The sequence below is a fragment of the Centruroides sculpturatus genome, unplaced genomic scaffold (assembly GCF_000671375.1).
Source record: "Centruroides sculpturatus isolate CEXI.00-Female unplaced genomic scaffold, Cexi_2.0 scaffold136, whole genome shotgun sequence".
Classification (NCBI taxonomy): domain Eukaryota; kingdom Metazoa; phylum Arthropoda; class Arachnida; order Scorpiones; family Buthidae; genus Centruroides; species Centruroides sculpturatus.
Genome location: NW_019384534.1, coordinates 559,842 through 586,929, shown reverse-complemented (window position 1 = coordinate 586,929; position 27,088 = coordinate 559,842). Strand labels below are relative to the sequence as shown.

The 27,088-nt window shown below is 31.0% G+C and overlaps 1 protein-coding gene and 1 long non-coding RNA gene across 3 annotated transcripts in view; one reads left to right on the top strand and one right to left on the bottom strand.

The window, feature by feature from the left end:
- LOC111623135 overlaps nucleotides 1–18,065 on the top strand; it is a 34,015-nt gene extending 15,950 nt beyond the window's left edge. The window contains exons 2-3 of the long non-coding RNA XR_002756395.1: nucleotides 1,887–2,270; nucleotides 15,950–18,065. This is a non-coding gene — a long non-coding RNA (uncharacterized LOC111623135). The remainder of the gene's footprint in view (nucleotides 1–1,886; nucleotides 2,271–15,949) is intronic.
- Nucleotides 1–23,957, bottom strand: part of LOC111623134 (sestrin-3-like) — a 76,381-nt gene extending 52,424 nt beyond the window's left edge. Inside the window, exons 1-2 of one of the 2 annotated variants that reach the window (XM_023365616.1) lie at nucleotides 23,311–23,957; nucleotides 7,738–7,782 (exon numbers count right to left, since the gene is read on the bottom strand). In XM_023365616.1, coding sequence (XP_023221384.1) covers nucleotides 7,738–7,782; nucleotides 23,311–23,619 — 354 coding nt within the window. In that variant the 5' untranslated portion in view covers nucleotides 23,620–23,957. The remainder of the gene's footprint in view (nucleotides 1–7,737; nucleotides 7,783–23,310) is intronic. The other variant, XM_023365617.1, reaches the window with a different exon arrangement.
- Between the last annotated feature and the right edge of the window lie 3,131 nt (nucleotides 23,958–27,088).

Genomic DNA, 27,088 nt, shown 5'->3' with positions numbered 1-27,088 from the left:
AATAATATATGGTTAATAAAAATCTATTTTAAGCTTACAAACAAATAAATTTTAGTTTTTAATATAGTACAAAAAAAATAATCTAAATTTACGAATGCGTGTACTGTAAATACAGTACATACTTGTATATATTTTAATATGATTTTATGTGCTTTAAACGTTTATCTAGTGATATTACGACTTCAATATTTGTGGCGGACAGACGTAAAGTCGAATAAAATGACTTAAACTTGATTTTTATTTTTCCATATACTTTTTTAACAAGCGACGTATAATCGGGAACGACGTAACTCGAAACGACGTAAGTCGAGGTATGCCTGTACATGTATTTTTATTATTACATATAAATAAACGTAGAAAGAAAGTATATATTTTTTATTTTGGAGGGGTCTCCAGAATGAATTAATTAAATTCCCATTAAAACCTATGGTAAATCGATAATCGGTTAACGAACAATTCGGATAGCAAACAAAGTCTTGGAACGGATTATGTTCGTTAACCGATCATCCACTGTATATACTTTTCTTGTTTGAACAAGGGGCTGAAGTAGCTAGATCATACACTTTTTAGTTGGACTAACTTTTCTGGAAAGGTAAAATTGAAGTTCAAAAGCTGTAGAATAAAGATATGTAGATGTAGAATTTTATCACTCCCCTTTTTCCTCTTTTTCCTCTGTATTGTTAAAAATTAATATTTTTATACAAATAAATATTAATGTCTTAAATATTAAAAATACTAACTATAAAAGTATTTAGGTAAATGCCCAGGGCTCCTTTTAGAGTTCAGAGTAGGGTAACCCCTATGAGTGCCTCTGCCCCCCCCCCATAAAATGACTTGGTATTTAATTTTGCTGGAGTCAGAGTCGGCCTACTAAAATTATTAGGAGTTGGAGTTGAGTGTTTTTTACTGACTCTGCAGCCCTGCTAAAAACGTTCAAAAACACTGTTTCCCAACACAAAAACATGCTAGCATTTCTAGTTGGTCCCTTTGTAGGAACAAAAATGTCACCTAAAATCAGCAACATCTAGGAACATAATGGACTTTGAAAACAACCCTTTGGATCTAGGACTTTCAGTGTATTGAAAGCAATGAAGCTGTGGGTTCTAGAAACCGTAGGTTTATTGTCGGAAATTTCTAGTGAACTTAGCCCTCCTATGGACTACAGCAAACTTGACATTGGAAAATAAAAAAATAGAATAATAATAATTTTCTCTCATTTGTTACGGCTCCAGGAACAAAGTAATGTAAAGCTGAAGCAATGTTATCAACCAGAGCATACCATAATTCTCTTGGTAGTGACCCAAAATTTCCTTATTTGCATACAATTTCCCACATCATAAAATGTTACACTTTTTCCATGTGTTTTTGAAACTGCACTACATTAATATTTTTACTGTATTATGATTAATTCACTACATTTAGTAATTAGAAAAACCTGAAAAAATTCAGCAACAAATTGCATAACTTTCCCAACAAATTGCATAACTTTCCCAACAAAAAGTTTAAAATTATATGGAGTGCCATCTATTATGATATTTTATTTAAAAAACATTTTAAATTATTAATTATTATAAAATAGAAAAAAGCTTCATTTTTAGGGTACAGATGAGTTTTATTTTTAAAAAATTGTAAATGCTAATAACGAGTTAAATCTTTAATAAGACTGACCACACTCAACATACAACACAACCCCCCTTCATCTTTAATTAACAACTAAAATTTAATAGCATCAATCTCCCTAATACAAACCTCTATTTCTTCTTATCAACCTGTCTTTCTTCTTATCATAAAATAATTCTTCATTCAGATTAAAGCAAATACAAATTTTCCACATCAGCCCGTTCATTTCCAAAATTCCCACAAATGTATGGGTATTTCCCACACAGTTTGAAACACTGAGCTGAAGTGAAAACAGGTGTTCACACCATCTGTGAGACCAGGAAGGAAGTAGATGCAATCGATGGCAGAAAGGTAGCGACTACATGTAGTGGATGTGGAAAGTTTGATCACCCATTTTTCATAACAACTGATTTCAGGATATGAAGAATTGCAGTTGTAATTGCTTCATGCACAAATGCAAAGGTAAGTGTCTGCTTCTTCCATTAATAACTCCAAACCTGAACACTTGCATTTAACCATAATATCGTATTGTGAAAGTGGCAAAATAAGATGTCTATTTACTACTACCTACGATATAATCTTCTTTTTTGTAGGTCAGATCCAAAGCACATCAAAGTGGGCTCCAAAAATAGGCTTGCAGCTGTGTTCAGGTTAGTGTTATTGACTTTCTTTTGTGTAGTACTAGAAGCAAACTGTACCATCTCAGATCCATATTTCCATCATTACTTGTTAATGCATTTCTTAATAGCTCATTATCTTATTTTAGTCTAGCAATACTAGCACTATTGTTATTAATCTGTTCTTAAATTTTCTTTATCTGATATTTTTTCTGAGCATCTCTATCTGTTTCTGATTTTTTTCTAAGTTCTTCTATTATGTCAGATTCATTTTTTATTCAGATTGGGACTTACATTTCAGAATAGCATTTTCATTTTGAAGCCGCTAAAATTCTTATAATAGCTGTTGATAATGAAGAGATGTTCCTTGTTGCTTGGTCATATGTGAATGACAATACCCAACAGTGCAAAATCTCTGACCAGGCCTCTTATCAATGATGCTTGCATTCCTGATAAAGAGTTATGACATCATAAGATTGTTTTCTAATGCTATAAAGTTTGTTTTATAATGGTTTTAGGTGCATTCATAATGATGTAAGTACAAGTTATAATGCTGATACAAGCTGCAAATTCTGATAATCAGCATTCACAGGAAATCCATAAAAGATTGTAACTAGGATACTTATCTCATTTGCACTCATGTTACTCAAGACCTAGAGGGGTTTATATCAGCCTTAAGCCTCAAGCAGAGAGGTCACAATCAGCAAAAAATAATGTAGCAACTATTCCACTTATCACACAGAAAAAATGATAACCACTATGTCTGGTCCAACTGGAAAATTTCCAAATTTTTTTTTTTTTAGTTTAAAAATGTATTCTACCTTACAGAGGTTAAAAAGAGAAGAAAAATGGTATAAAATTGTACAAAACATTTTAATTAGTAACTGAGAAGAAGTATTTTTAGGCACCAAGAATTTCTCAAGGTGCTTTGCATTTTTGATTGTTAAAACTGGCTCACTTTCTTCAGGAAATTCTATAATATATCTAAAAGCATAAGTATAATAAAAATGTATTAAAAATAGCAATGATGATAATAATAATTAAGGAGATAAGTAAATCATAATTAATTACTGAGGGTATAGTTTTCTATATGCTCAAGATATTAGATCAGAATATTATTCAGTCAAGATTCAAAGGGTATTATAAATAAATTTTATTTGCTTTAAATAATCACAATATTAGGAACTAAACTACTGAAAACTGAAGGTTGACTATTTAGTATCAATATAAATATAATCCTTTTTACTTTCAATCAACATTTAAAGCTTTACTTTTAGGATCCAAATGGTCATTGTTAGAAAAGATAATTATGTTATTTTAAAAGTAGAAGTTACTTGAATTTCAATCTAAGATACTTGAAAGTAACTGTAGACATGCTAGTTCGGCTAGTATCTTAAGAACCTGAAAGGTTATAAAACAGGTCAGAGCTGTAACTAGGCTGGTGCAACAGGTGCATTCGCACAGGGCCCACTTGGAAGGGTGCCCAAACCGTTGTTTACAAGAAATTATAGTTTTAAATCTTAAATTTTTCCTCCTTTTTATTGGCGATTACATTTTGCCTTATTTACACCCTAGATCAGTGGCGTACCATGGGTGTCAGCCGCCTGGGCTGGAGGAAAATTTCGGCCCCCCCTTATTTAGGTATTTCAATTTAAAAGACCAAAATTCAGTTTTGTCACAGAACAAGCAATGAGAACTTCGGTGGTAGTGCACCGACCTGTTTAAAATAGTTCTATTGGATATTAGTGATGTATATGAACGCGAATGAATTGTACAAGCAAAAGAAAAAAAAAAAGTTCAACAAGTTTCACAGGATTTTCTTGGACGAAAAAATGACTACTTCACCCGGACAGAAAGCCGATTCCCGGACTATCTGGACGATAGCACTATCGTAGGCATGATGCAAGTATAGATTAGAATCTTTCAAATTTTTACAAGATATTATTATTATTTATTGTGAAATTTTGCCGCTCCCTAAAAAGTGCCGCCACCACTACAGTACGCCACTACCCTAGATTTCTGCTCACCAGTGTTCCCAACCGCAGTGACTTTTAGAGGGACGTAGTGAGATAGTGGAGACTGCAGACAAATCAGCCAAAAGTAGCAACTTTTGAAATTTTGTTTATTTATTTTTTGAGAAATTTAAATTTATGTTTATAGTTTTCAAGTTTGTAGATTTTTCTCTACTTTATAGAGCTCTCTAGCGACGACTAATATTATTACAATATACAAAACTGTATTTCTAGATTTTTCTACAGTGTGCAGAGCTAGAAATCTGTAAAGCTAACATTTTGTAAGAAAAATAAATCTGCCCAGGGATTTTTTTAATTGCTAAATTGCTAAATAGAAAATGTGGTAACTCTCGAATAAAACCATAGTCTCGAGATTGTAAAAGGCGTGCAGAAATTCTGACATAACTTTTTGCTTTATAGTGGTATGTGTATGTGTTGTATACCTCAACGGCGGATTAAGCGGTAAGTGAACTAGCGGCCAAGTAGGGCCTCGAAGGGGCCCCCCCAAGGTCTTTAAAATGCTACTGAAAAACGGCTGATTTTTGCTTTCTCTATGGCTCTTCTTTACAATACACAAGTGTTGCTGATTTTAAAAAAAATCAGCTGCAGATCTCTCTATTAAATATAGCAAAGATTTAAAAAAGTATGAATTCACAAGTGAAATTGAAAGTTTTAAGTTTGAAGTAACGACTCTTATACAAAATATAGAAACTGCATCTCCACTTAATATTCTACAGGCTCTTCATAATTTTGGTTTAATTGAGTCTTACCCAAATATCAATGTCGCTCTTCGAATNATAAGCTGACCTCAAATTTAAACCACAGTAAGATTTTAAAATTGAAAATATTTAGTATATAAGTTAAAATATTTGCTTTGAATTTAAGCCGCACTCTAATTTTACATCTTAAAAATTGGAATAAGAAGGGAACCTTAAATTTGAAGTAATAAGGTATATGTTAATTATATAATGCAAGTCATCAAAGTCATCATGATTCAAATAGCTGAAAAAACTGTAGATATATGAATAGCTGTTATCATGATTCAAATAGCTGAAAAAACTGTAGATCTATAAATTCCCATCAATCTTTCCTTAATCTCAAGAATGAAGTTAGTTAGATGAGACCAGATTTGAAAACCTTAGAGGTAGGAAACTATATACAAACTTCTGACACAATACAGAAGTAATGTTATTTCAATTCAAAAATTTTCCCCCAAAAGATGTTAGATAGATGACTAGCACAATTCTGTTGTTAAAGGAAAAGTATGATGTACAGGGACAAGCCACTACTAATTTGGAGGTGGAGAGCATATATTTTAAATTAAATAAATTAAAAATTGCAGTCCAGTACTGTGATATCACAATAAATAATTGCTTGTAGGATAGAAATATTTTGTGTGATGTTTTTTGATGCAATTACATTTAGCACATTGTAATAGATTTGTTTCCTCCTCTACATTATTAATCCCATTTTTTGTGAGATCACTGCTTTTACCTGATTTGGCTGTTTTAAGGCTGGATGCCGTTCATACTGGCAATCTTTGAATCCATAGATGGAACAGATCAGAGCAACTAAGTTCTAGATTAGGTTAGACAATATCATCTGGCAATAAGGATAAACTAGCCACTGTGGCAACTCAGCTGAATATAAATAACAGTTTATTTAGATGGCCCAGGAAGTTTAAATAATCCAAACAAAAGATGATTCACTAACAAGATTTAAAATCTAGTTAATGAGCCATCTTCAGGAGTGGGCAGTTGAAAGTGAGTGAAGTTTAAATAACTAAGTGAAATTGAAATGATTCCATTGTTAAACATGCATTGTTTAATCTTATATTGCTGTCTGGATCTCTGATTGATGATTATAACAGCTTTTTTCTAGCATCATTAATTTTTAATATTAACTATCAGCATAACTCCTGAAATGCTTTATTTGGCATTTAAGTGAATAGATTAAAAAAAAAATTATCTATGGCTTTTAAATCCTGTTTATTGTCAGTTGCTATGGTAAAACAATGTGTTTTCACATGACATTGAAATGTGTTTCTATTAAAATTTTAGTTCTGTTTATTCATTTCTAATAACAAGTAAATACTCAAAACTACTGAAATGATTTTTTTTCTTAATCTTCTCATTTTCAGTTCTAATAAAACATGTAGAAAACATTTTATAGACAGGTAGGTAAACAGAAAAAACTATTTATTTTTCAAAATTAAATTAGAATTTAGCATCATTAATATATATTTTTTTTATTGTTGTTAATGTTATTATTTTGATAAATAAAATAGAAATGAAGCAAAACAATAAAAAAAATTAGTATATTAATAGCCATTTATACTTTTTTAAATATGCAATTAAGAAAACTGCTGGTAGTATATAAAATGTTACTTCTAGCTGGTATCTTGTGGGGCAAAGAAAAATCATCAAAATCTAGGTCACTTACCTCAAAAATCACAAAAAAACAAGAAAAACCATCACTGTATTTTGAGAAAAAAATATTTTAAAAAATTATCTACATTGTATAGCACTTACAAGAATCAGAACTTTAAAACAAAACTACCTAAAAGTGAGCTTTAATACCCTAAAAACCAGAGCCGTGGAGTCGGAGTCAGGAGGAATTTCTGGCCAGAGGAATCTGAGTTGGAGTCAGGAAAAATGTGTCGACCCTGACTCAGACATTTTAAATTTAATTTAGTTTTTTTTTTGTTTAAATGAAAGAAAATTTATTTTATATTTAATAATTTTTTAAAATGTTTTTGTATTTTGTTATAATTCATTTATTTTAAATACAAAATGCAACAATTTAATTTATTAAATATGTATCAATAGTTTTCTTTGTAGTATTTGTGTTTAGTAGTTAAATTATTTTTGACCCAAATGAATTTGAATATTTTTGATTCCTTCCTTTATTATCCCCGCTCTAAATAAGTATTCTGTTTTTCTGAAAGAGCCAGACTAATTGATTAGAGTACAGTGGGTGATCGGTTAACGAACAAATCGGATAACGAACACTTTCGCGAAAGATTTTTATGTTCGGACAACGAACACATGATCGGATAACGAACATCCCACATAACAAACACAAGAAGAAGCGACGTAAAATAACGAATATCGATTGGACTTTCCTTGTCTTCGGGCAACAATTCGAAACTTTTCGGAGTGTGGGAGACGTCGACATCGACGCTCAAGCCGGTATATACCGATNGAAATAAATTTGTAAAAATAATAATAAAAAGCAGAAATTAACACTTTCAGCAAGAGCCGCATGTAACTCAGAAAGAGCCACATTTGCCCATGTCTGGACTAGAACGAAATAAGTCATCTACTGCAAATGAATGGCTACTGCTTTGGGAGTCAAAACTGATAAGAGTGCATATAAACAGGTAGAAGAAGAAAGTACTTCACTTGTTACTGTGACGTCTGCAAGTACAAAGCAAGGGAAAACAGTTTTAAACCTCAGAATAGAGTGAAACTTGGGTACAAACTCACATGTGTTGACAACTTTAGATGTATACTGGCTAATATCCCCATTAGCTGTAACAGAAAGAGATTACTGAATAATTCAATCAAAGTTCTGTAATATTTTTAATCAAATAAATATATTGTTTTCAAAAATTAAAATAATTTAATCTATATATTAATTTAGTAATCCTCAAATACTGTCCAACTTCATTTGAGAGAATACCTGAGAGTGCAAACATGGTTCAGTTATCAAATGAAAGTTCTTTCCCTGTAGATCAGAGGTTCTCAACGTAAGTGTTCTGTGATGAAACTTTAATAACAAATGTTGGAACCCTGCAGATATCAAAGAATTAAAGCATGCTAGGTAGTCACTTTACAGTGAAACCAAAAATAAAACTACACTATATTTCAAAAAATGGGTACTTAATTATATAGCACTCATCAAATAAACCATTAAAAATTCATAACCAAACAGAAAAATTCTTGCAAGGAACATTTTCATCTATATGTAATAGACATCCTCAGGTATTGACGATATCAAACTAATGGCTAGTAGAATAGAATGTTTTTAAAAGTTACGTTTAACTATGTAATTCGAATACGTTGTGTTAAAATTGAAAATATGTAAAATATTTGAAACATATCTGAATAAATAATCAATTGATTTCACGTAGATTATGACATAAATATCCTCTGTAATTTAAAATATCTTTGATGCATGTTTCAATCATTGGGATCTAGTTCAAATATGGTGCGCCATGTTGCGGAAAGCATGTCCATTTCCTTGAAATTAATACCGACCCCTTTTTTAATTGCCCGATAGATCTTCAGTGATTCGAAGTACTTGAGTTGTGCCTTATCCGATACTCTTTGTAGCAATTTAGTGTTTTGTAGTTCAACATGAACATCCTCATTATTCACATATGTTGCTAATGCCATCGTGGTCAGCTTTTTTCTTATTGAGTATTCATGTTCTTTCATCCTCATGGTGAGACCTGTTGCTGTTGCTCCAATGTATGTTAATGTGTGGTTAACCTGGTCATCTTGAAGAGGAACCGCATAAACCCCTGGAGAGTTAGAATCTTCTATACGGTTTTTATCATTTCTGATAAGAGAGAAGACTGTCGGAGAGCATTGATATGCTATGTGTATTTTAGTGGTCCTTGCAATCTCTTTATATATATTAGAAAGTGTCTTGTTGTATGTGATAACCCTCATCTGTTCGTCTTTTGGCATATTCCTCTCCCTCATATTTATAAATTGTTTTATGAGATGCTTGGCCAAAGAGGACGGGTATCCATGTTGCATTGCAAGGACCTTGATCCTCAACAATTTTCCTTTTCATTTTCCTTTTCATTTTGCTCCAAACAATGTGCCCTTAAAAAGGGCACACACACGACCTTGCTCCATTTTGATGGCGATATCCAAAAAATGTACCATCGTCTGACTCTCAACTTTCGATGACAGGCCATATGGATTATCGTTAAAATAACCAAGTTAAGGTTAGGTACCTTGTTCCATACGATGAGGATGTCATCAATGTACCTAACATACAATGCTATGTCCTCTTGAAATTTAGGTAATATGGTATTCTCGTGTTTTCTGATCACTAATCCACAGAGTGTTCCTGATAATGGGCTGCCCATTGGCACACCCCTTGTTTGTATGTAGGTGACCCCTTTATATTCGAAGAAGGACAAGTGCACCATCAAGCGTGATATAGCCAACACATCAGAAAGATACTTCTACTTATAAGATCCTTCCACTTTATAAAGATTACTTATAAGATCCTTCCACTTTATAAAGATACTTATAAGATCCTTCCACTTTTGCCAGAAGAAAATCTCTCAGCTTGCAGAAACAGGGTTCCAGTTTTATAGATGAGAATAATGTTTGATAGTCACATATTGTGAAATATACCATCGATGATTCGTTAAGATCCCGTAATTTTTGAAGTACTTCTTCAGGATTAGTGACAGTGTACGATGATCCTCTAGATCAGCGATTCCCAACCTGTGGTACGCGTACCCCTAGGGGTACGCGATAGGTTGTTTAGGGGTACAGAAAAAAGTTAGTTATTATGGCAGAAAAAATAATATATTATGTATCACAAACTAATAGTATTAAAAAATTATTAGATAAAAAATGTTCCTTGCAACAATCACAACTTTATTATACATTTTTTCTTTTAGGTTTTTTTTTCTTTAATTTAAAGTTACAATATGTAAAATTAACAATACGGTTACTCACTAAATTTCTTAAATGAGGGGTACAATCTAGAGATATGACATGTCACGGGGTACACTAATGAAAAAAGGTTGGGAACCACTGCTCTAGATTGTTAGTAATGTATTTGTTAAGTCTCTCCATTTTAATAGTGGGAGTAGTAGTTTTATCCACCACCACCCGTAACTGTTGTCTGTTCTTATAGGTTTTTGCAAATGCAAATATGCGAAGTAGAGATGGCATCATAACTCTCATTGCCACCAGATTCAAAGTATTAGCAAGAGGAGTGTTGGAGATTTTCAACGTCTTGGCAGATATTTTCTCAAGGAAACAGCAAGGCGCTACTGTGCATTCCGTGTCTGAGATATATTGTGTTATGGCCTTTCGGTATGATTCCTTTTTCATGAGCACTACATGTTTTGATTTATCTGCTCTTAAGTGAAAAAGCTATTTATCGTTTGCTGCTGCAAGCATAGCTCTGTATTGTAGTATCAAGATAAAGATATTTTAGTGTACAGTAATACCCCAAACTTACACGATAGGTGGGACCGAGCGACAACCGCATAAGTTGAATTTGCATAAGTCGGGGTATAATTTTGCAATTTGTGTAAAATCCAAGTCAGATGTATGTAAGCTAATAAATGCTCTCATTAATCTTATCTCGTCTTTTGATTAGTTCACGGTTACAAGAAATTACCACATAGTCTCTCTCAAGTCTACGTAGATATAACAAATACAGAAATAAATAACACAAAATAAATTGTAGCTATGTGTCGATTCCGCACAACATGTCCGAACATGTAAGTTGAACAATAGTGTGGGGGGAGTGAGTAATCAAGAGTTGTGTGGCGCTCAAACAAAAGAGGAATCGACGAGATTTAAAAATCACGTAACTCCTGGTTCTCATAAGTCGGGGTAGTGTAAGTCGAGGTATTACTGTATTTATTTACATATTGTGGAAATTAACAATGAAGTAATTTGCCATGCTTTTGTAAACCTGCTGAGGAGTGACCTGAAGGTCTGAAACACAAAGAAAGGGTGTACAGGTATAATACAAAGTGAAAATAAAGATTGTTTGTTCCTATGAATAAGTTTTTTCCTTGGTTGCGAAAACCAAAACACAAGTGCAATATATCCTATTAATAAGCTTAGTTCTCATAGACAAACATTTAACAAATTGTCTTTAAAAATCATTTAAAAGTTGTTTTGAAATTTTCAAATTTACATTATTTGTATGCAATGTCACTCACTGATGGGAGTCATCACTATATTTTCAACTGTCCAATGCTTGAAGGAATAAGGATTATGTAACAGAGTATGGCAATCAGTCAAAAAAGAATTACCTTCCCTAATATTTTTACATTTTTGGACTTCAAAAAATGAAAAAAAAATTTGGGTGTTTTTTTCTGTATGTATGGATGTTAGTGTGTGATATGATTTTGTTCATCCTTTGAAGCTTAATAACTTCTGTGCTTTCTGTCGAAAATTTCGGAAATTTTGCAGGGAGGTTTGTTTATTAGGGGGATTGATATTATTAAATTTTGGTGATTAAAGGTCAGGGGGTGGTGAGATAATGGGGCTCGTGTACCTCTAGTAGGATCACATTTAATGACAATTTTACTCATTATTAGCATTTACATTTTTTTTATAAAACCCATCCCCTCATAATTAAGCTTTATCCCATTTTATAATAGTTAAAAATATAAAAAGTTTTTAAAATAAAATATGATGAGAAATTGCACCACCAAATGTTACTGGAAAGTTGAGCAACTCATTGCTGATTTATTTTTTAACTCAGAATAACCCATTGCCTTATCCCAAATTCCTGCTTTTTTGCTAATTACATATGAATTTAAAACTTTTTGCATTATTTTTGAACATTAACAAATTTAAACTCTCATTCTATCTATTTAAATAATAAAATAAAATTAAGAATCACTTATTTTTCAACTAAACTATTTTAAAATATTTTAGAATCCATAATAAAATAAAAAAGTATGTATTAGTAAAATGAAAGCATAAACTTATTGAATGTATTTTAATTGAATAAAACAGTCAAGTTTGTGGGTTCCTGCTAGTTTTCTCTTATTTAATCCATCACTTCATGTATATATAATAATAATAATTACACTTTTAAAACAAAAGAACAGATGATAATTTTATAGACTCAATTAAGGAACTTAAGAAAGATATGCATACATCAAAGGGTGCCAAATTACTTTCAAATAGGTTACAAATTGAGAGTGAAAGGAATAAACAACTCTTGCATGTAAGTAATGCAAGAGTTTTGGCATAGACACAAAGCTTGTAAGAAACTATTTCTGGAGTTGTTTATGTTGATTCTAATGTTGACATTTGTATGTTGATTAATAAGACATGAAGTAAATAATATTAAATGGCTGACACAATGAAAACTATTCCATGTAGGAATATCTAATAATACTAATAAATCAAAAATATTAGTTTGTGTGTGAAGAATGTTTATTATATATAATTTTGGCATAAATTATTAATATTACCATATGTGATGTCATTTATTTGTGTGTGACTGATTGGTATGTGCCACCTTCACATTTAAGCTCAGCCATAATTATCATCATTATGAGTGGACCTAACTCTAATCATAATTTCTTGATAACAAAACAGACAGGGAGCCAAAGGAAATGACTTCAGGCTTTCTCTTAAAGTTTCATCAAGAAATAATGACGACATTATTAGTGACATTGGTTTGTGGTATAAAAAAAAGAATAAAAAACTTTTAGAGAAATTTATGTTTGAAAATCTGATATTTCTATTACAATATATCAAATTTAATAGTTAGGTTGATTTAGAAGATTCCCTAGAGTCAAATTAACTTGTAAGTATATTTTTCAGATGAACTTATTTTGTTTAAGTTTTAGTCACTGGTAATTTTATCCTTCTATGCACAGAAATCAGAAGTGAAAATATTCTTTCTACAGAAGCTAAAGTTCCTGATAAACAAAGGACTAATTTTATCAAATTATTAAAATCTTTAAATTCGGGATCTTTTCATACACTTCATTAAATATTTTGATCCATCTGTCAGCTGTTGATTGTTTCTTCATTCAATTTTTTCAAGTATTTGGTTATTATTGTCTTTATTAGTGCCTATTAGTCAAAAATGTCAAATTTCAGCTGTTTCTGTTTATATATTAAGTTCCTCAAGTTTTGTATGTTCCTTAACTTCATTGAAACTATTCTGTAAGCTATATTTTAGGCCATTTATTCCTCAGTAGTATCAAATTAATGTCTGTTTTGATGAAGAATAAACATTTTCTATCAATGTGTGTTTGTAATATATTCTTATAGGCTTATGTTGTATGTAGAGCATTTAAGGAGAACCATATTCTTGCATATATCAGTTCTAATCCAAGAATGTCCACTTTCTAACAAATCACAAGTCCAGAATACAGTATAAAAATGTGTTTAATATACAAATTAATGTTTCAATTTTTGATTCTCAAAAAAATGGGACAAAAGCAAAAATTTTACTAAAACAATAGGACAGCCAAGACAAAACAACTGATACTGTCCCATTCAAAATATGTATGGTCAGCATACTCTTTCCCCACTGGTATCAACCATAATACATCAGAGGTAGGCAGTGGATTTATAGGGTGCACATCAGTTATGTGAGTCTGACTATGAAAAGGGATCTGAAAATTATCAGTCAAATTGCTGTGTGAATAAAATAGGATATTTGGTGGTTTTCAAAGAATGCCAATTGTTGTCTACTTCAGTGTACAACACTTCTTTCACTTGCTATTATAAAAGTTTGTTGGATAGCAAGCAAAGAATAAAGCAGAAAAGCTTTCATTGAGAAACATTGTTTCTGTTACTGTTAAAATTTGTGTGTTTAATTCTTCCCTAATCCTTTCTTTTATTCTTTTTTCTTAATGAATCGTCTCTCCTGCACTAATCTTTTGAATAAAGATTTATTATATTTTTTAAATTGCCTCAAGGTCATTTGATTAATTTATATTTAACCCTTTACCAAAGCCACAATTTGATAATGAAAATAACTCATGTTTGAAATTTTTTGACAAGAAAAAAAAAAAACATATTCCACAAGATTGTCAAGGTTAAGACTATAACAATAGCAGCAACATGAAGGAAATCATGTCTAGTGTTCAAGCCTATATTTTGAATAAAAACACTTTTGCAGCATGATCTTGTGGGATTGTACAGCCATGTCATGTACAGAGTCAGAAACTTGGGTCATTTTCAGAACAAGTGTCTGCACAGACAGTGTGACAATGTCTGCAGCACCATGGATTATCAGCATGGCAACCATTGCTGCAGCTTCCCTTGATGCTCCAGCAGAGACAGGTGTGCCTACAATGGTGCATTCAATGACAAATATGGACACAGGAGTGATATCACATCGTTTTTTCAGATGAAGCCTAGTTTTGCATATAGAATCATGAGGCCATATCCATGTGTGAAGGAATCAAGGGAAATAATCATTACCAGTTTGCATTCATTATCGTCTTGTGGGTCCAGCACCTGGAGTGATGGTATGGGGTACCATTACACATTCTGGTCACCTCACCTCTTGTTTGCATAGCTAATAATTTGGACAGCTGCAGTTACATATCTGATGTGTTAAGGCCCATCACTGTGCCCCATCTTTGAGGCCTCTGTCATGCTACCTTTCAGCAGGACAATGCACAACCACATGTTGTCCATGCTGTCCAGACCTTTCTGAATACAGAGGGTGTTCTACTATTGCCTTGGCCAACATGTTCTCCAGATATGTCACCAATTGAGAAATCTCATCAAGGTTGCCAAGAAAATGGCACACCACCACTCACCAGCCAGTATGATAGATGAACTCTGGCATAGATTTGAAACCACATGGACTTCTGTATCCATACCTGCCATCCAAACTCTGTTTGACTCAATGCCCATCCAGATTACTTAGAGCTGTTATTGCTGCCAGAGGCTGCTGCTCTCAGTACATGCTCTGTACCTCAAAATTACTTGTCATATGTTCAATAAATATGATTCTGCTATTTCTTTTCCTTCCTGATGTAGCATTTTTGAAGACATGCAGTGTAGTAGGATTTGCTTTTTTAAGCAAAGTGAGCATTGTATTACAGTCTTATACTGTAATAATTGATTCAAGAGTTGCATTTTTGTCATCATTGTTGAAGTTTCTTGAAAAATACAAGCCAACAGGGTTTTAACAAGCATTGATAAATGCTAAGGAAGTTGCAAGTATTATTGGAATTTTGGATTTGGTTTTCTTGAACCACCATAAAAAAACACACTGACAATGAAGCACACAAATCATTTCAGTGTGGAAAAATGTTTTGCAATCGACTTTATTAAAAAAAAGTTGTAGATATGGCACTTTAATTTCAAGAGAAGGTTTAATCTTTTTAATAAAATTTATAGCAAATTTTCAGATTTTTGTACAATCAAAATTCTGAAAGTTCAGATGTGAAATTTTTTAGGAAAAGTTGTTTTAACTTACTCGACTTGCCCAAAATATGGGTTACTTTATACCAGCGTTTAAACAGCAAAAAGCACCAAGAGTCGCACAATTAGTACGATTGCTCCTCAACGTGTGCGCTGCTAGTCGTGTGGATTTAAGATATTTCGAACGCCCGCAAAAGCTTGTTGCACGTGACCAACGGAATTACCGAATGTTATAATTTAGAAATTGACAAGAAAAATTTTCCATTTTCTACTTGGAACACTCTGCACGTTCTAATTTTCAAATCTGTTCTTTTTTTGCCTGAGGACAACGATATAATACTCGTCAAAAGTGCTTGCGATATAAGAAAAATCGTATTAACGCTGATCTCAGTGCTTTTCATCAAGAAGCTATGTTTTAACTTAGCACCATTGTACCAAATTAACATCAAAGATTTGTTGATGAACTAAAATGTTTTTGTGAGATTCAGGATTTAGGGGCCCATTATTTTTAAAGAAATCTGCAGTAAAAAAACATTTTATTTTCAAATAAAAATATATTTTATTTCAGAGAGAAGATTTTAACAAAGAAAGGATGTAGCTTCTGTCATTTTTGAAAGAAGGGAAGTTGAACTTCCTTTAGATGGATGAATCAGAAGCAGACACTACAGAGCTGTCAGACAGAGCCGGCAACCGTCTCTATAAATAGGGGCTTTTTCCCACCATTCGGGGCAGTTCAAAGAATTACGAACATGCCATAGGAGGTAGTCCTCCGAAGAAGGTTACCATATAGTACAGAATCGGCCATATTTTAAATAGTGCATACACAAATGCTATGATTCTAAACTTCTCCCATATTGTGAACGGAAAAGATAGCCGAAGACAAGAATAAGCCTCATATTGTGAAGGTAGTATAATCTGTTAGATTGATGTAAACTCTCTCTCACGCATATAGGTTGATTTAGATTAAGTTAGATAGTTGATTTTTCTCTCTGCGAGATAGGTTCAGAAAATATCATTTGTAATCCTATTAATTGTATTATTATTTTGTTTGATTAATTAAATTTTATTGTTATTTGTTTATAATATGGCCTCATCCATGACTTGAATATGCACAACCAGTTTCTCAACTACTTCACCACCCTCTTTTACGGAATTCCTCGCGAATAAGTAACACATGACAGTCCATGAACTAGACTATCTGGTGTCGGGAATCCTGACAGGAGACCGGATTACACAATCATACGTCTCCACTGTTCTAATAAATACTTTTATAGCCCTCCTTAGACGTAGAGATTGGATCTCACAATCTTGTGCAGATTAAGTGGTCATTAGAACTTACCTGTGACCCTCTGCTTATCTCAAATTTCCAAGGTAAGGGAAACAATTAATTCTTCAACTATCACCATACAATACATGTACTCAAATAGCTTACAAGATATATTCCCAAATTTTTATGTGCTCTCAGATTGTTAATAACCCTTCCTGTAATAGTTACAAATGCAGACAGAAGTTATCAAAGTTAAAAACTTTGAAAAATATTATTTGCATATAACAGATTCAAGATCACATGCATGATCTAATATTAATTTTAATCAAACATAAAGTATGCCACAGGCTTTCTCATGATTGTCTTATTGATGAATTTGTAGGTTGGAAAGCAAGGAAAGTTTTTTTTGAAAATAAATGAGTTTCTGAGCTAGTGGTATAATTTTTCGTTTTCCATTGATAAACAACACTACAAAACCTGATACATTATAATAATAAAGCCAACCACTGTCATATGCCATATGCCAGTAATTTATTATTAATATAGCTGTTATATATCCTGATGGCATATAGTAGTGGTTGGCTTTATTTCCATTGAGCCCAGATTGCTCTAAAGCTGCCACTGGAAGATAGGAAATGATGGCTTGTTTCATGCACTTATAAATTTTGAGGATCTATACACTCCCATAGTTTGTCATACATTATGGATTCTTATTCACTTTAAACTTGTATTCCGTATGAATGGGAAAACACCTTAATCACACAGCTATTATTATAATCGCCAACTTTAAAGAACTTTAGAAGGAAATGTTAAGAAATAAAATAAAACAAAGGTTTCAAAAAGCAGCAATAGTAGTAACAGAAATTTAATATTACAAAAAAAATATAGAGAATTACAGTGGAACCTCAGTTAATGACCAAATCAGTTAACAAACTTTTATTTTGCAAAAGTTTTGTCTCAGATAACAAATGTAATGGATTTTTGTATGAAATTTTAGTTGCTTTTAGGCATGTGTGAGTTAAGCATTGCTTTTCCGAGTGTTTGTGCTAAACTTTTTTTTTCAATTTTGCAATTTATATACTTAATCAATATGGCATCCAAGAAAGAGAAAAGTGATAGTGGCAATAGAAAATGACAATGCGATATGAACAACAATGTGCTATCGCATTTGAGAAAAATTTTGATTAAAAAAAGACAATCAATTTTAGATCAATTTCTTGTTCCTTACCAAAAGAGACCTCAACTTGAAGAATCTTCCCATGAAGTGCTATCCGTTATTTTCTTGGAGAGAGATTCCCCTTCTAAGCATTAAGCTCCGCCCTCTGCCATCAACAATAACAAACGAAGGTATGTACAATGCTATTTTATTAAATAAAGTTTACACGTTTGTTGCTGTAATGATAGTTACTATGTTTTCCTACATTTTCATCAAAGAAAACCCATTTTACAAATAAAATTACAAAAATTTCAGAGGATAGAATGGATAAATTGTATTTGCATTAATTTTCATAGGAAAAATTGCTTCAGTTAACAAACAATTCGGTTAATGAACAGAGTTGTGGAACAAATTATGTTCATTAACCGAGGTTCCACTGTATCATGTATATTTTGTTATAAACAAAAATATTTTGTACTGTTGTTTATACTCATAAATAGAAAGTTGTAATAAGTTCAATGTATCACACTGAAAAACAGGTAAAACAAATAATTTTTATAAATTGGAAAAGGTACATTATGTCACAATTTGTAAAAAATACAGTTATATTAAAATGGATTATACTGGATGGATCATGCATAATGGATTATATATCATTATATTATATTAAAATGGATAAGTGAACCTTATAAAAATGATGCAAATTGTTAAATATCATAATTTCCTGCATATAACCCAAAAAAGTTGCTATAATGCTAGCATGTACCTGCTTTCCAATTGAATTTAAAACACAGATAAACTGCACCAGAAATTACAGTAATTAATAACAGAAAAAAACATAAACGAAACTAACTAAATATTATTTTTAAAGTTACAAATAAGTATTATCAAATTCAAACAAAGTAGCAGAAACATACATTAAGGAGAGACAAAAGAAATATGCATGGTTAAGAAAGTGTGGAAACAGATGTCATTTAATTTTGATAATTAGATTAATTCTATTAATTATCAATTTGTATAACATCTGTTCTACAGTTATCTGTAAAGCATTCAATAGCTAATCCTCTTATTTTTCATCATTTACAATTTATTAAATATTTAGTTATTATATTATTTAAACTCAAAATATTTCTGGAAATTTTCCCGTAAAAAATGTAATGAGATAAATTACACGGATCCACGTGTGCAATAAACTTAATTAATGTAAACATGACAATCAATCCATCAACAACATTTCAGATATAAAAATGTATTAAAAAAAAAACATACTTAAAACAAATTGCCTTATCCAAATAAATTTCAGTGTTTGCAAAGGCCATCCAAGTCAGAATATATATAGAAAATATATTTTTTAATAAATAATTCAAACTTTAATTATTATACAGAACTGCTTACTAAATGGTTAAGAACATACTTAATCATCATTCATTTTCAGATTTGTCTTCAGAAGCTTTTCTTATAAATTTTAAACAAACATTTAGATTTTTATAATTTAATATTTCTGTATTAAGATATTTTCATATATTTTATAACATGTAAAATAGAATTGTGCACAAATTATTAACAATTATCATCCATGGATTTGTGAGCACTCAAGAATTTCTAGATTTTTGTTTATAATTTATTATTTCTTTATCAGATATAATGACAAAAATTTTATGTATACAAACACAATTTTTGGGAATAAAATATGATCTTATACAACTAAGAAAAGAAAATCAAAATTGGTTAAAGGAACAGGAAAGTTTGCTCTGATTAAGCACCTTTTGGGACTTTCAATCCTATCTTCAGATCAACAACGTAAACAATTCAAATAGAACAACTGTTCATACAAAACTTCTTGAATGTAATCAACAAAAAGATTATAAATTGAACATTTTTTAAGCATACAGTATTAACATAATTTTAAATTATGAACATGAAAATCATAAAAAATAAAGTATTGTATGTGCAAAAATTAGGAAACAAAAACAAGAGCAAAAATAAGCAGTAAAATAGCCTTTTTAAAAAGTTGCTTTTAATTTTCTTTTCTTATATTTATATCTACAGAGTTGTCTGTTCTGGATTTGGATTTTATACAATGTTCTAAAACACTTCACATTGCCCAAAAATAACATTTGTATTTATTTATTTTCAGAAATGTTAATTTAAATATAAGGGTATAAGTTTCTTTTACAGGAATGAAAAAGTTTTGCAACTACATTATTTAAAATATTGTTCTTCAAACAAATCCAATTCAAACTGCTTTTCTCAGAGCTGGGTTTTTTTTAGAAAACTTGTCTATACATCCCTCATTAGAAGTCAACAACGAAAATGAAGATCAAAACAAAGTATCAAACTACTATCAACTAAGAGGATTTCCATAAATTATGTTCGCCTTTTTCTTGAAATTTTTCTCTCCCCCTTCCATCGTCCCAGTTTCTCCAAGTTTCTGTAACCTCCTCCTCTCTTCGAACATCTAACAAAATTTAACCTGCTTTAAAACCTATATCACTTTATGAATAGTAAAATACATAAACTGTATAAAATTTAATGAAATAAAAAAGATATCCATTGAAGCTTAATCCCTTCCCTCTCCCTTATTTGATTTTATCTGACTTGTCATAACCACCATTCCTTCCAGTGTGGAATGTCATTTATGGACATTCCCTAACAGGGTCTCCCATGGGATAAACATAAATAAAGCCAGGAAATGTCTTTGTTTCTGCTTTCTCATAATATAAATGACTTAACACGCAAACAAGCATAACAAATGTAACAAAAATAGGAACAGTGGAAATTATGGCAGTCCTAACAACAGGTGTCCAGCGATAAACACTTTTCTATAAAACTACTAAGAAAATAAATTTGAATTTGACCCATTATTTTATTGTTACCATTTAAAAATTACTTATTAATGCTACAGTATTTCAAAAATGTGTTAAATAAATAAACATATAGTTTGGATAAATAAGTTTATCATGTAAGAAATGCTAAACAAACTAGTTGTGAAAACAACAATTATATTAAATAAACTTTAAACAATATATCAAATACTAAGTATTAAATAAACAATGTTTAACATTAAAATTTTTATTTAAATTCTCAAGACAAAACAAAAATCAGTGTTATGAAATGAGAGCATCACAAAGCCTTAATGGAGGATATTAACTAACCTTGCATATTTTGTTGTCTGTTCTTTTGATTTTTATAATAACAAATCTGTTTGAATATCTACTTCTAAAATAAAATAACAAGATTATTGTTGTCTTCAATTAATTAACTTTAACCTTTGTAAATAACATATCAATTACTTTACAATTTTGAATAAATATAAACACGTGTAAGTTTAATTACTTAAATTTTTAGATTAATCTCCTTAATAGATCTGTTACTTTTAAATTTACATTTAATGACTACTTTTGTAAATCTCAAAAGTAAAATTTTATAGTTTAAGACATTAATAGCAATCATTAGGTAATGAATAAATCAAAATTCTTGAATTAATAACTTAAAAATCTTCTTTACTGAAGCTCACTAACTTACATTAAATAAGTTTCTTGAGTATTTTTGGACAACCAAGCCCATCACCAAAAGATGCAAAATCCTGATGGTCTTACCTGCCTGGAAATACTTGAGAAAATGTTATTTAATGTAATTTTGTGAGATCCAGTAAATTATTACAGTAAGTTATTAAACTAAACTGGATTACTCCTGATTTTTGAATACTGGTTAGCCAGGAGAATGTTCAGTGAAGACATGATCATTAATTTAACATCATTCAAGAACACCATTTGTTATTAATGATTAATTTAACACCATAAAAATGGTATTAAATTAATCATTAATACAAATTAAAAACTATTGTTCATAAGAGTTCAGTTTCTTTGAACTGTTGTTGTTACATATAATGCATCTTCTTTAATAATCAGGATAATGTGTGTTACTTAAAGATAATAAACCGATATTGAACTCTACAATGAAACAAGTTATTAGAAACATACTATTGATAGTTAAAAAGCCAAAATTGGAAAGGCTTCAGCTGAGAATCTGGATTAGATTTTCAAATTTTCACAGATGACTTGACCTGGATATATTGGGCCAGTTCCTCACAACACAGTCATTGCCTATATGGGCTGTCCAAATCCATGATATGTATAAAAAATGGTCTTTTCATGCCCACAAGGCAATAGTATAAAAAAATTTATTAAGAACACAAATGTATGTCATCAACATGCAAAAAATCAAATTAAATAACATATTAAAATGACCATTTATTGCATCTGAGAATTTTTAAAGGAAAAAATATATAAAATCTCATAAATTTAAATCATTACATTTTTATTTACAGAAGAGCATTTACTTTTCTTTTAGTTAGCAAATGTTTTCAAAAATCTAAAAACCATCTGAATAAGTAGAGTAATATAAATTATATCAATTTATAATATTACTTATTCAGAAAAATAAAATTGATGTAATCAATTTTATTAATTTAATAGGTACAGATGTGATAAACTAGACATTCAAAAATATTTCTTGTAATATTTAAATGTAATTTTGTTGTTATTAAATAAAAATGCATTTCAGTTTTTCTTATCTACTTGATTCATCATTAAATTCATTATTCCATGCTTTAGACATTAAATGTTAATATATTAACTTGACTTCTCGAATGACTTCCAACAGTGAATAAGGAAGATGTCCAGAAGAACATGTGGGAAAAAAAATGTTCGTGCAGAGAACAAAAAGAAGAAAAAACAGTTACAAACTATACCAGTTAAAGACCACTTGGTGTGCCCTGCTTATCAATATAATGTCTAAATCATGTATTTTTATTTCCATTAAAGCATACATATATTTAAACACATGCATATTTTTAATGGTAGTCAAAAAGCATACCATTAAGACCTGCAGGAAGTTTTCCTTTTCAGTGAAATTGCAAAGTTCTATTATATACATTTATACAGGAATCAATTTATGAGCATGTTATCTACGTTACACTTTTAAAAAATTGATGTTAACTAACCTGACGATGCTGTGTTTGATACAACAAAAAGCAATTTTTATTAAAGTTTTCAATACCTTCATTTAAAAAAAAATTATTTTAGTGGAACACACACACATTTTTTTGGATTCAAAATATCCATTTTCTCATGTTTTGTGGGTCCTAAAAAAATAGCGAGTTTCTCCATCTTACAAGAAAGAGAATCTTGAAACTGCTCGAGATTGTTTTACATTTTTTCTGTAAACCGTATGCCAATAAAGCATTTTTTAACTTGCAGAAAGGGTTATTTGCATTTTCTACTTCTTAATTTTTTGCATACTAATGGTGATACAAGAATGCTACTGTACAAAAAAAATCTAGTTATCGACACGAAGTAAGTGCCTGCTTACCAATGATAAAAAGTGAACTCCGAACTCTCATGCACATCTCACCGAAAGCATAATCTCATACCTTTTGTATAATTTTCCCATTTATTTACCTTAATATACTTAAAAACACGTTTAAAAAAAAAATGATTCTCACCTGCAAAATCTCAAGAATTAGAGTGCATTTTTCTCTAACATCAGTGAAGGGGCATTGAATGGAAAGCATCAGCAAATAAGGGAGATGATCGAGTAATTTTGGCACACAGTTTCCATGAGCAACGTCGTAGAAACGATGATCAGAATCCACCAGTTCGTTCAAACGATCGAATGCAGCTTTGGGTTCTTTAGTCCATTCTTCCAATTTCCTAACAATATATTCTAGAGTCTGTTCTCTGACTCTCTTGTCTCTAGTAGCAAGAGCTACGAACAGCTGTTGCACAACAGACACGTTCCACGATCCAGACATGTTAAGATTCCAATACTTAAACTATTTATTAAGGTAGAAACGAATAAATACTAAATGTTCGATAGCGATAGCGAAATATATCCCAATTTAAAGCGTTAAAGTAGAAGAGAATCGTGATCATATTCAGTAAAGTCGAGCTGCGAATCCGTACTGCAGAAACTCGCGGCAAAAAAAAAGTCGCCCCAGAATACGTTTAGCAAGTCGAAACCGGATTAGGGATCATTTTCTGAGTAAAATGGTTAAGATTTATCCCCCTAGACGACATTAACAACCTATACAGATCGCAGACGAAGAGTAAATGAAGACAACCCCCTCCTCTAGACATGTCGCCATGGTAACTGGCGGCTGCGCGCTCGAGCTTGACGTCACTTCCTATCGGGGACAGCTGATTTGTATTTGTCGAAAACAACGGTTCAACGTTCGAACGTCTTTCGTTCATCGCAGATAAGTTTATTTTTTACGTTTTTTAATATTTATCAATTAGGAACAGGAACATAACTAAGATGGAGCCAGGATGCTGTACGATTGCAAAAACGGATGTAATAACGTCTCGAGACTTTTCGTGGCAACGTGACGTAAGAAGGAGAGAAAAATATACATGGCACCCCTTATAGGAAGTGACCCTTGCTTTCGCCATGTGCGTGATTCGCTTGTTAAAAGGTCGAGTTTGTCAACGTTTCCAAGGCTGATATCTTACGTAATACCTCGTGATAGCGTGGTCAGATATCATTGTATGATATCAACTTTCGTCATTGGATTTTTTTTCTTTTCTTTTTTAATATTTCTTGTTGTACCATTGAGAATGAACTGTGGAAAAATATCTTCAAAATAAAATTATTTAGATGAACTTAATGTAAATGTAAACATAAATGACCTCATTGACAGATTTAAATATGATATTTTTACTAAACAACAGGCAGATATGTGTAAATGAATCTTGACAACTTCACCTAATTTTATTCCTCTACTTAAAAAGATGGAGTATAAAACACATAAAATATTTTTTTTTCTACTATTTAAGTACATTAATTTATTATAAGATTAACAGGATTTGTATGTGGAAATTAAGAGACTGGTTTAGAAAATTAACAGACATCAATTGAATATTAATAAAGCTACCCTGACATTTAAAGAAAAAAAAACGCATGGCAAATTTCATTTTTTAAAGGATGCTTTAATTATAAAAATAATATAAACGTTAATAGAGTTTGTTTAATTATAAATTTAAAATAGCAAATTCAATTTTAGTATAAATTTTTCTAATTTATAATTGATAAAGAGAGTTTATTATATTTCTTACAGAGGATTAGAGAATATTACATTTATTATATAGAAAATTATATTCTAGAATTGTAGGGTGTTTATCATATAATTATTATCCTTTTCTTATAATTTTCAGATTGGTTACTTGGATTCTGCAGCCTCTTTTATGCATTCCTCTTAGGTCAAGTTAGTCCTGTTTATTATGTTGTTCCATGTTGCCCTCTTGTCTACTTCTCCTTCTTTTACCCTCTATCATTCCCTCCAGGAACATTTTCTATAAGTTTAACCTTTAAAAAAGAGTATAGAATAATTTAAGAAAATTTTTCTTAATACCTACGAACAATATCATTCAAGTAGATAAAAATCAATTAAAAAATAAGAGCTGGTGGAGTAGATTTTTTGGTAATGTTTAATGCCTTAGAAACACTACAAAGATCTAAATAATTGTGCTAGAAATAAGGAATAATAAATAATTAATGCTCTTAGAAACAAGGATCTCATCAGGGGTTATCTGGTAATAATATTTTAACTACAAATTGTCTCTTATCAAATATAACTCATTTGATAATGTGCTTTTCATACTAGCCTACAGAAAACAAATATCTAACTTATAACTATATTTTAGTTCAATTTTATAAAAATGCAAAGATAAAATTTATTTAAAACCAGTTCTTTTGAAGAAGAAGTGGAAAAAAATCTTGCAGTCAGAATGAATTTGTGTTAATTATATCTGTGAAACAGCAAACTGATTAAAAAAAAAAAGATTTTTCTATAAATAGTAGAAAATAAATCAAGTTGAAAGCCAATAAAGTGATATTTGATGCTGATAAGCTAGCAGATTTGGCAGAAAATATGATGGTGACAAAATAAAAGGGTTGACTTTATAGAAAATTTGTAAGTAATTATGTTAATTATAATGTAAGACTGTTTATATATAACTTACAAAACTATTCATTAAAAAAAAAAAGTAGCGAAGAAAACTCGATTTTCATAGATGAGTCAGGCATAGAAGATAATGAATTTCACGCATATGGGTGGGCTGCAAAGGGCAAAAAGTCTGTAAACCTTGCAGAACGAGTGCGATTTTAGAAGATGTATTAAATTAAATAAAGACAATGCACTTATAAAAGTATTTTCTTCAATCCTTAGCCATAAATTTTTATGATTTTGAAGTGTCATTGGCATCCTACCAACTTTTTGCAAGACTGAAAAGTCGGTCGGATAGACGAGTTTAAGGAACTCTGTAGCAGTTTTCGAAATCGATTCCAGTCCAACTCTTCAGATTATTTATGGATAATTTCGAGTGATGTTCCATGCGTTAGCTGTGGTTATACAAGTTAATTTAAATGAAGAATACACATAAAAATTTAATCAATCTTTATAAATGTTCTATGATTCATCTTAAGATTTCTCAGAGATAAATATAGCAGAAAGTGAATCAGTAAGATTGCAAGATGATAAACTTTTATATTTTACTAAATTTTACCATTCCCTCGAGAATTTGCTGTCCCAAAATATAGTTATTTTTATGTGGCCATTTAAATTCATTTTAATTCAACGCTAGCAGCATACCTTATAGCCTAATTTTGCCATTGGTCTTATGTGTAAACAGCATAAATTATGCCTTTGAGAGATTACCTGGACTACAAAATGATTCATAAATATAAATAGTCTCGAAATTTGATAAGGAATTGATTACGAATTTTTCAAAATACAGTACTCCAAATTGAAATTTAGAATTTAAGTGGCGTGAAACACAGTCAAAACTCAATGCAACGTCTTCCTAATTAGCGCTACCCTCTTAAAATGCCTATGAATATCTGTGAACGGATCTCTACAATTATTAAATACATTATAAAATGTTTCATTATTAGTGAATTTGTAAATATACAATCAAATTTCCTGACAAAACTTGTGAATAGACCTCGTTACTACCTACAATTCTTATTGTTTGCGTTGATTTGATTTGACGGTAGAAGACAAAGCAACACATGGCCTCCAGGAAACTAGTCCTTATTTAGGTGTTATACACAGAAAAAAAATCGGGAAAATTCCACGTGGCCAACCCGTTGGTGAGGCATGAACCCACAACCAAATACAGTATTCAGTAGTTTTATCCACTCGGTCATTGGTATTGTTTGAGTTACTTTAGTACAGTGCCACACTCGATTTAGCGCCAGTTTTACAGGCTAGCAAATGATAGCAA